This window comes from Apis laboriosa, unplaced genomic scaffold, assembly GCF_014066325.1.
Source record: "Apis laboriosa isolate Shangri-la unplaced genomic scaffold, ASM1406632v1 scaffold53_cov140, whole genome shotgun sequence".
NCBI lineage: Eukaryota > Metazoa > Arthropoda > Insecta > Hymenoptera > Apidae > Apis > Apis laboriosa.
The window spans coordinates 2,294,088-2,306,313 of NW_025223656.1; the positions used below are offsets into that span (position 1 = coordinate 2,294,088).

The window sequence follows — 12,226 nt, forward strand, 5'->3', positions numbered from 1 at the left end:
TTTTTGTGATAATGTTCAAAGAAACGATAATCTAACTATATATATTAATATATAAATTAGTACTTATGTTTGACAAGATTTAAGTTTTCAATAAAATTTGATTCTTTTTACACGAAATTATAATTATTAGATAGTATATAAATTTTGAAAAAAATTAGATACCTCTGTTATCCATTTGTTAACATCCGGTAATTCTTCATTATTTTCTGTCAATTCACGAACAATATTGGGCCACATAATCATTAATTCGTTTCTTTCATTTTTGAACGAATCGACAAATTCTATATTGTTTGATCTAAGATAAAAGAATTTTAATAACATATTTATTTTTAAATCACTCCTTTAGTTAATGATTAATTGTTTAATTGCCACTCAAAATCTTAATCTTATTGTCAAATGAAAAGCATATTACTGCGAATAATGAAATAATAAGAGATAATCTTATAGATTAAAACATCTGATGGTTTTTATCACATATTTTATATTACTTATTTTAATGAATTTTGAATATATTGTTTCGATTTTTATCTCTAATCGAAAATTATTAAAATATTTCATATAATTTTTCTTATTTCGATAATGATTTCGATTCGATATCTTATATTATACAAGAATATATTCTCGCGAATAATAAGTGCTCGTTGTGCAATATTCGTCTTAAATCTAATTCGAAAAATTCTTAGGGATATTTTTACTCAAAGAGTTGCAAATCCTCATATACCGTTAATATTTGGGGAAGGAGAAGAGAGAGTTGCACGTTTCGAGACATTTTAGTTTAAAATTGGAACACTTTAGTTTAAAATTGGAAAATTTATTGAGAATTGATCGTGTTTTGATCGATAAATATTAAAAGATATAACTCGTACATATATAATTGCACAATCATTTTGAGAGATATATGTATAATTTGTATATACATAATCATTGCACTCTTTAATATAGTTTATTACTTATTACTTCGTTAGAAAAATTTTATATTTTTTTTTTTATAGAATTTGATATTTTGAATGATGAATAAATCCTATAACGCGTAATGAATTTATTTATTGTTTAATGTATCTTTTGTCGATATACATATTCAATACATATATATTCAATAGTTATAATCAATATTTCGTTCGACATATGTTATTTAGACTTGTTCATTTGCAAAAAAATATATTGCCAAAAATTATTTAAAGATTTTCAGTTGAGATAAAATTGATATTCCATATTTTTGGAATAATTCTTTATATTCAATTACATAAATAATTATATACAATAATTAATATAATATGATTAATATATAGTATAATATAATATAATATGATAATATAAATAATAAAATAAATACAGTATTATATAATATTAATTAATCGTGAATTTATTTAATGCTTAATATGTTGATTTAAAAATAAACATTTTATATATATTTATATATTTAAACATATTTTTTTTTGAGAAATAAAATTGAACATTTTCCTTTAATTTACATAAAAAATAAAAAAAATTATAGTAAAAACATTTTTACTTACGTATGATATTTTAAAGGAGACGTATTTATTTTATAACAAGAATATCCTATTCTTGATTCTTGGCATTTCAATAATGAATTTTTTCTAATATTTATAAAATTAAACATTTTTTGTGTATTTCGTTCACACAACAGTAAATTGATATATTTTGATAAAATATAAAACATTTTTATATGTACATCAGTATATATATATATATATATATATATGCATGTATTTATAAATATATTATATTAGGTATAACAAATATTTTTTTCTCTATGAAAAAATTATATCGAATTATATCAATGATTGAACTATAATATTCAACACATTTTCTTTAATATTTCAACTTAATGCTCAGTCGGCTTTATATAGCCAAGGCTACCGTTGGATTGAGTCCGTATGACGCGAGGGAAGACTATCAAGTAGTGGGACAATAATATTCATATTAATTTTTTCTCATTTATTATCTTATCAAGTTCAATAAATACATATATAAATATAATTATAATTTTTTTTGAAGCCAGATATCGTTACTATAGATATTGTTGCATATGTATTTAGTTAATTTATAATAATTTCATAATTTATCAGTTTTAAGGAACTATTATAAGATTATGAAAAATCTATTATTATTATCTAATATAAAATAAATTCACATCAAATTATAATAGAAACGATTGACGTTACATATCGATATGGATACATTCGTCACAATAAATAATTATATTTAATGCAAAATGTTACTTTCACAATCTAAAAATTATAAAGAAAATAGTATTTAGCAATTCTTAAATAAATAATTTTTAAATTATTTTAAAGTATTTTTAAAAATCTGGAAAAATGTTATTATATGTACATATAGCTCAAAATCAAAATAATATTGTATTGTGTAAAATAAACTGTGGTAAAATGTTATAATTATCAAAATCTTCAAATTATCTATAAAAAAAGCTTAGTACAAAATGTATACAATTACAATTACAATACAAGTACAAAATTATACAAATTTTAAAAATCAAAGGAAATATCTCTAATTTTTCATAATTTTTTCCAAAATGTTCAATTTAATAGCTATTTAAAAATTCATTGTAATTTATTAAGTTTAAATATATTTTAAATTACAAATTTAAAACAATTATCCTTATAGGATATTGGAATAATGTATAATAAAAATAGTGTTTTCTTTTATAAATTCAGTAAAATTCTGAATAATTAAAATAATATTAAATATTAGAATAGAATTAGAAGAATGATAAAACATATATTGTTTTACAACTCTCATAATAATAATAATATTATAACATATAATATATAATTATATATATAAATATATAATTATATATTGTTTTACAATTTTCATAATAATAATAATATTATAATATATAATATATAATTATATATATAAATATATAATTATATAATTAATATGATAATAATTATTAGAAAATATATTTATTAGAAAAATCTATCATAATTATTATTAATGATCATAATCATTGAAAAATAAAAATCAATGATCCAAGTTACAAAAATTGCAAAAATTTTTAAAAACTTTTAAATAAAAAATTAAATTTTTTTTTTTTTAAAAATATATTTAATTTCAAAATTTAAATCAGAAAAAGATTTCACTAGAACAAAATTATAGAATTTCTTTTATATTTTATTCATAAAAATTCAATATCTTTTTTAATGGTAGAAAATAGCTTTTAAAAAATTTCTAAATAATATAGCTTTATATATATATGTTTCTCTCATTATATTTTGAAAGCTAAAATATCATAAAAATATAAGTTTCTATTTCACTTGTTGAAAAAAAAATTAAAAAGATTTTAAAAAATTGCTTTCATAGAAAAAAACGAAGTATAAATATACTAAAAAAAATAAATTTCCATATATATATTTGTTTCATTTAATACAAAACAAAAATAAAAATTTTAAGATAAAGAAATATTTCGTCTTTCTAAAAATGATAAGAAATAATAAAATAAAATAAAATAAAATAAAATAAATGTCATTGATTATATAAATTCTATATATAACTTTCAATTATCAATTTTAATAATTTAATATTTATATAAATGCTCAATTCTTTACATAATCTAATATTAATATCCATAATACTTCTAAATATCTTTATATTATTAATGAACAAACTACATATATTAAATAATAAACGAAACTTTTTATAAAATAAAATTATAAATATTTATAAATAAATGTTTTTTGTTAAGTTATAAGATTTAATTGCATTGCAGATTGTAATTCTTTTACTGTAATACTTCGTTTAGTATTTATAGAGTATAATATTTATTATCTTCATCTTTTTTAATAAGTTATTATATTTTTCACGCTTCTAATCCTATTTCATATGTTTCGTCAACTTTGTTAAATTGAAGAATTTCTTTTTAAATAATTGACATCTATTTATATATCGAATGTAACGAAGTTTCGATATATATATAGTATAAAAGGAAGCATAAAAAAAAGTATAAAATAAATACAATAAATTTTTGTCGACACTTTAAAATCATGCTATTTTATTTATTTGCTTGAATTTTATTTGATTTAATTTATAATTTTATAATAACTCTAATATTACTAATGTTTATTTCTTACAAAATTTTTTATCGCATTAATTTCATATAATAATTTATATATAATAATAATAATAATTATATATAATAATAATTGCTAATTTTTCAATTTGTTCTTTAATAATAGTATTTTATTATTTCAATAAATAATAATAATTTTTGATGAATTTTCTTGGAATGCTTCACTTAATTTGATTATTAAATTATCTGAATTCATATACTGATTGCTGACAGAAATTATGATACAAATTACATCTTGAGTGTATTATTTAAAGCTGAGGTATTTATTTAAAACTGCAACAATGTTTCATGTTTTCTTTTTGTTTTTTGAAATTACTCATATTTGATTCATTAAAATTATAAAAAATTGAACTATAAACTATAAAAAAATTGAACTTGATAATAGATTCTTTCATTGTATTTTCTTGTTTATTATTACATAAAGTAAAAAAAGATTATACAAAATTTTGTAATCTAAAAAAATTTTATTTATAAATTTTATAAATATAGAATTAATTAAAATTCAATTTTAACAAAATTAATAATATATTCAAAAAGTATATGTGTATTGTTTATGTATTTCTTCTTGCCATTACATCAATTTATTCTCGCAATTTTTTGCTTTTTTTTTTTTAGAATGTTTCATGTAATTTAATTACTTCTTCATTGAATTTTTATTCTTTTTTATTAGAGGAAAACTCTAATCATACTCGTGGAAATGAAATTTTATTTTAAAAAAATTAATTATTATCAATTTTCTATCTTTTTTTTTTAATCTTTCAATTTTTTATAACGAGTATAACGAATCTAAAAATAATTATAAGTTTTTAGAAAATCATTCAAAACATTCATATATAAAATTAAATCACATTAAACGAATTTGAAAAGGATATTATATTAGTTATAGTTCGTTCAATGAACAAGAACATTCTCAAAGATTGTCTAACAAAAAAAAGTTAAAAAAAAAAAAATTCAATTTTCAAATACTTTAAATAGAAATGTTCGATTTAAATTCGATTACGTAATAATGTAAGTACAAGCGAGATAGAAAGTTACACCAAAATATCAAGTCAAGACATAGTTCAGAATATAAATAATGAACAATTATTTTTAAAAATAATTTTTTTTGAAAACAGAATATAAAAAAATTTTATTTTATATTTTTAAACTATTTTTTAATATAAAATAATTGTTCCAATCGAATTAGTTATCAATAATAAATATTTATCATCATTTTTGTGCTGATTTAAGATCTCTTTTTGTCAATATAAATATAGCATAAACATATTAGATTAAAAATAATATAGATATATAATGTATAGTATACACATATGCATATAATTACATAGATGATTTCATAATTAAAACGTTTATAAAATTAAAAATAATTTGTTTCGAAAAATAAGTAAATTATTTTTTTTAATTGAATAATTGCTTTGAAAGAAATTTTCTTCAAATAATTGATAACATATCTACAGATTATACAAAATAAAGAAAAAAAAACGTCCTTAAAATGAAGAAAATTTGTATCATTTATTTATTTCTTATATATCATTATTTAAAAAATAAATTTATATTTCGAAAAAAATCTATTTTTGAACTTACTTATTAATCCAATAAGTATGCTAAATTGAAATTAAAAACATTGTTTTTTATATTTTATTTTATTTTCAAATTCCTTCTAATACTTTTATCTTATATTAATTATTATAAAATATTATTTTATATTATTTTATATTATTTCACGAGAAAATAATTTATATAAGATTAATTTTAAAAACATATGATTAAGACTTCTCATAGAATTCTCAGTTTCATAAAAATTGTCAAAACCAAGTGAAATTGAATTTTTTTCTGACGCAAAAATAAATAATAGAAATAGGTTAACAATCATGTATTTTCTTAAAAAACGATTTGTCATTTTGTCTTCGATTGAAAAAATTCAAAATTTAATTCCATTTTTATTTTTCATTTAATTTTTATAAAAAAACAAACAAAACAAATAAGAATATATAACATTTAGAATAGAATATAATATATAGAATTTCTATAAAATCTTAAGTTTTACATATATACATATGTATGAATACTTATATTTTTCATTATATCATTAAGATAATAATATTTCACAGTTTCTATTAAAACAACGAAATTTTGTTAAAAAAATATATATATATTTTTTAATAAAATTATATTTAGATAGAATTTATTTAAAAAGATCCCAGGAATTTCGTACATTGCTTTTTACAAAAATAATTATAATAATATTGAATGAAACTTTTTAATTAATCAATAGATAATTTGAAAAATTATTAGATGAGAGTTTCGATTACACCGATTCAGTTTCAACTGATACGTTGGAGTTCCAAGTTCGAGTGATTTGGTACACTGTTGCGATGCAACAGAAAAAATTTTTCATTTATATATAAAATTACAATTAATAGACATTCAGAATTAAAATTACTGTTTCAATAAAAGTTTTTATATTCAATGAAAAATTAAAAAAAATTTTATAAAAAATTTTTTTTTATATAAAAATTTTTTTTTATAAAATTTATTTAATTGAACAATAGAAGAATAATTTTTGCTTAATTGTATCTCAATAAATTTTTGAGATTCTTTTGAATTCAAATACAACAATGAATCGAGTTTTAATAATCAACTTATTACAAATTGATAATTTCGAACTGTTAGTTCGTTACTAGTTCGTGGCAGTAAAATAAAATTTTCACAGGATACTGAATTCAAAATTTTTTTCTTAAAAATTTTTTTTTAAACTTTTGATTATATATCTCATATTAATACTATAAAAATTAAAAAAAGCAGCATATCGCTAAAAAAAATCATTTTATATAAAATATTTTAAATATTACTTGCAAACCAGTAAGAAAAATAAAAAGAAATTGATAATATCATAATCAATATTTCCAAGGATATATATTAGTCATTAATAATCTGAATCAATTTTAAGTATAATTATTTCATTTTTTCAAACTTTATTAATTCATAAATAAAAATATCATATAATATTCTCATTTTAATTTTCTCTACAATATACTGAAGAAAAAATATATGATTTTATTTTAAAAACAAAAAACAAAGTAATTTTTGTTCCACTTTGAATATAAATTTCTTTTGTAAATTTTTATTATTTTTCTTATTTGTTTTACATATAATAAATATTTGTTAATAATTTTTGTTAAACTTTTTTATTACAAATCGTTGACATAGACGTCGAGCATCATATGAAATATCATAACTTAAAATATAGAATAAACTTCAACATTGAATTACTTTTCAATTAACATTGTCCATAATTAAACATTATACTTAATAATTATAATAAGAAATAAAATTATCTTCTTATTATTTATTAAAATAAAAAAATTTATTACTCAAGATATGTTAAAAATGTAGAAATTAATAAAAAATTTTTAAGGTAATTTTGAATAATATTTTTTTTTACAAAAACTTTCATTGTAGTTTTATTACCGAGTTATTAATAAAAAACACTAATTAATCATGTAGTCAAGCATAAGCTACTCGAAGCGTAGGCGACTATGTATCACTAAATTGATGATATACATTGTTGATCATGCAATGAAGTGAATAATGATAAATATGATTGATCCGACAATACATCGTGTGTATTATTTTTCGGTGATATTTTATCTGTAACCAATTTAGTGTTATTTATATATATTAATAATATATGCAAATCTGTCAAGAATAAGTTTAATGATAATGAAATATACTAGAATACCATTAATATTAAGAAAATATAGCCAGGAGAAAAGATTTTCAGAAATTTCTTGAATGATTGATTTTATCCACTTATCAATTCTTTTTTAAATTTTTCTATTTAATTTAATTTAAGGTATTAATTTAATTCTAAAATATTAATTTAATGTAATACCTTATATAATAACTATTTATTTCTTTTTATTCCAAATATATATTTTTCATCTATTAAAAAATATTTGTAACACAGTTTCTTTGATTACTACTTCGAATTTGTTTGTATACAGTAGCCACTATCTCTATGTCTAGGTCATGTATTTGATTGGTAAATAATTTTTCGTTAATAATTCGTTCATTGCAACAAAAATTTTTGCATAGGAAATTATCTTAGGAATCTCTGGTAATCGGATGTGTTCCCATATTTTTCATATATTGTACAACTAATCTCTTTATCCTATTTTACTACATAATGTAGTGAGTAAGTATAAAAAATATTTAGTCGGAAGTTTCGAAGATAATTGCTGTATATACGTATTCAATAAATTATGCGTTTCTTCTTCGTAATCCAAATAGATATTTGATATACCAATCTCTTCATAAATTTGTTTTACACGTTATATTTTTTCTTCATCAGCTATTCTATAACATTCCTATGATATTAATATTATTAGTAATTTATTCCATTTAGAAAAATAGAAGAAAATAAATGTGAAATATTATTAACGAAAGTTTACTTTTAAAATTTTCTTTTGTTCGGTTATAGCTCGCTATAATGCAACCACAATGGGCCATGTACATTTTCCTTCTTGTATGTTTCCACTTTTTCCTCCGATTTTTTATTTAATAAAATTCTTTCTGTAATAATCCAAAAAATCATTTTGTATTTGGAAAAAATGACTTATTTTTATCAGAATTTTTTCTGCTTTCCCATGCATTTCTGAATCGATTATGCCAGCCGAAGAACAATGTATAAAACAATGTATAAATGTAAAATAAAGTAAAATAAGTAAAAAAGAATATAAAAATAGAATCAAATAGTTAAATATACTTACAAAACGCATAGCAAGAGTGAATGGAAGTATAAAAGGAAAAAAAAGATGTTTTGTTTTACTAGAGTATTGTAGTAGTCCATTGAAAAAAAATCAAAATTCGATTTCTTTCTCCAATCTCACGATATCAATATATCTAAACATTCACCATGTCCTGTTTTTCTATGATACTCCAAATTATATTAATATTTGATAAAATAGTGCTAATTATATTAATATTAATATAAAATATAAATTTACATACAAAAAAATATATGCGTACAACAAAATTCAAAATTGTTGTACATTTTTAAACTATATTGTATTATGAATATTACGTTATAAAGAAAAAAGAAAGAATAATTTTCTCAATAGAATTAACAATTTTTATGTTTTTTTCAATTAAATAAGGAATATGCATACTAATTCAATATAATTTATAAAAGACACACAATTTTATTGAAAGTAATAACTTCTATAAAAGTATAAAAAAAAAAAAATATATAAATATACGAAAATCAGTATATTTATGAAAAGTATCATATATCTAATGTACATTTATTTATATCTCAAAAACAAAAAGAGAAATATTTACGAAAATCAAAATAGGAATAAAAAGAGAATTTATAACTTCAAAACTGTATGCTTATTTTTTCGTAATATCTTCATACAAGAATATAAAATGAATAAATTTTTTCAATATATGAGATGTTTTTTCATTTTATTGAAATATTGCTACTATCGATTTTAAATCCAAAATTTCATTATGTTCTCCATTTCATTGTTCTTCACATCAATGAAACGAATATTCTTGATTCATCTCAAAATGTGAAAAAAATTAGAAGTTATAAAATGAATTAAGTGAGCAATATTAATCCATTGTAACTATTTATGAATGGTTAATATCCACAAAACTATGTTATTTTTTTCATTATTAAAGAAACAATGTAGTTTTATTTTGGTGATATAAACGCTTTTTTTTTATTTCGGAATTATTTTTTTAAATTTCCAATTTTCATAAAAAAAATTTTATTATTATTATTATTATTATTATTTTAAAAATTGAGACTGTAATAGTTTTGGTTTTAATATACAAAATTAATTTATAAATACAATTATTTCTTTGAACACTATGTAAATAATATAAATAAAAAAATTTGATACCTTCAAAAATAGATCCACGATATCTACATAACAATTTTTCGATTTAAAATGTTTCTCAAGAAGCTTGTATATACATGTTTCCAAAATTAAAGCATCATTAATTGCTCCTAATCCAACTTTTACATGCCAGGTTGGTTGATTTCTTCGTATGTCTGTATGATCTACAATATCATCCATCACTATGTAAAATGCATGCATCTATAATAATCATATATATAAACTTTTTAAAGCTAGAAAAAAATAATATAAATTTAAAATATTAATCATTTATATAAGATCAATTTTTTTATTACTTTTTTATTACTTGCGAATGTATAAAAATATTAGTGAACTGAAAAATAATATATTCTAATAATAATATTAACTAAAAAAAAGAAATAAGAAATAAAAATTTACTATTTCTATACACCAAGCTAGAATACGAGCTAAACAAATATTTTCTTTTGTTAATTGGTCTTGAGACGCCAGCAATTTATATGCGATTACAAGTGATACTGATCTTCGTTTTCCTCCTTTTGGAACATTATATTCCAATATCTAAAAGTTAAAAAATATTCTTTCGTTATTGAAATACAAAGAATGTCGTTTATGAATGCGTTTATGAATAAAGAGAAAAGAATATAAATGTGAAAAGAATATAATATGGGTAATAATAATAAACTCATATTTAATATATAATATATGTAATGTAAAGCACTTCATTTACATCAAACTCCCATCAAATTGCTGCTATAAAAATTTAATTTGCTATTAAAAATTTAAATTGAGATTGTTGAGATTGTTATTGAAATTATTTTGGCTGTTTTATAAATCTGTCTTGATTTTTGCTTTTAACCATAATTTTTATAGATAAAGCTGTATTCATTAAGAATGAATATAAACATGAATTCACGAAATATTTCATAGATACAAAATCCATATTGTTTTAGATTATTAAAAATCGATTATCAACATCGATCGAACATTAATACAACGAACATTAATAATATATTAATATATTAGTATCTTCACATATTCATTGGCATTTATTTTAGAAATGTAAAATTCTTTTTTAAATTTTCGATTATTCATATTATATATACAAATCGGTTTTAATTTGTCTAATATCTAAGAGTAACGATAACTTTTTTAATTTTTTTAAAAATAAAAAATGGATTTCTTTTACTCTATACAATGTTAATTAATGCGGTTTTTTTTTATATATTGATTATTTTTGATGCCAAGATATAATGTTAAAGAAAGAATGAAATTAGAATGAATGAAATATTAAAAACCAAAACCGTTATAAAAAGAAAAATCGTTTATGAAATATCATCACGTTAACATAGCTTATTAATGCAAATATAAATACAAATTTTATAATAGATGTAATATATCATTTTTTGTGATAATGTTCAAAGAAACGATAATCTAACTATATATATTAATATATAAATTAGTACTTATGTTTGACAAGATTTAAATTTTCAATAAAATTTGATTCTTTTTACACGAAATTATAATTATTAGATAGTATATAAATTTTGAAAAAAATTAGATACCTCTGTTATCCATTTGTTAACATCCGGTAATTCTTCATTATTTTCTGTCAATTCACGAACAATATTGGGCCACATAATCATTAATTCGTTTCTTTCATTTTTGAACGAATCGACAAATTCTATATTGTTTGATCTAAGATAAAAGAATTTTAATAACATATTTATTTTTAAATCACTCCTTTAGTTAATGATTAATTGTTTAATTGCCACTCAAAATCTTAATCTTATTGTCAAATGAAAAGCATATTACTGCGAATAATGAAATAATAAGAGATAATCTTATAGATTAAAACATCTGATGGTTTTTATCACATATTTTATATTACTTATTTTAATGAATTTTGAATATATTGTTTCGATTTTTATCTCTAATCGAAAATTATTAAAATATTTCATATAATTTTTCTTATTTCAATAATGATTTCGATTCGATATCTTATATTATGCAAGAATATATTCTCGCGAATAATAAGTACTCGCAAAATTTAATAATAACTTTCTTATTTCAAGAAAATTTCCTCACAAATTTTTTTCCATTATTGTCAAGTATTTATAGCGTTTATCAAACTTGAAACGAAGGATTTAGAATGATATTGGAGAACAATGCCGTTTTTGAGGATAGTACTTAGATGACATTTGGAATTAAATATTTTTTAAGA

At 18.9% G+C, this 12,226-nt stretch overlaps 1 protein-coding gene and 1 long non-coding RNA gene across 4 annotated transcripts in view; both read right to left on the minus strand.

Moving 5' to 3' along the window:
- LOC122717634 (farnesyl pyrophosphate synthase-like) overlaps positions 1-12,226 on the minus strand; it is a 36,267-nt gene that overhangs the window by 3,573 nt on the left and 20,468 nt on the right. For 2 of the 3 annotated variants that reach the window (XM_043941878.1, XM_043941879.1), the window contains exons 3-5: positions 11,568-11,700; positions 10,423-10,563; positions 10,027-10,224 (exon numbers count right to left, since the gene is read on the minus strand). In XM_043941878.1, the coding sequence (XP_043797813.1) occupies positions 10,027-10,224; positions 10,423-10,563; positions 11,568-11,648 (420 nt within the window). In that variant the 5' untranslated portion in view covers positions 11,649-11,700. The remainder of the gene's footprint in view (positions 1-10,026; positions 10,225-10,422; positions 10,564-11,567; positions 11,701-12,226) is intronic. The other variant, XM_043941880.1, reaches the window with a different exon arrangement.
- LOC122717635 lies at positions 8,033-9,015 on the minus strand. The gene is made up of 3 exons (XR_006347236.1): positions 8,887-9,015; positions 8,569-8,771; positions 8,033-8,484 (listed from the first exon to the last, which is right to left on the minus strand). It is a non-coding gene; the product is annotated as an uncharacterized LOC122717635 (long non-coding RNA).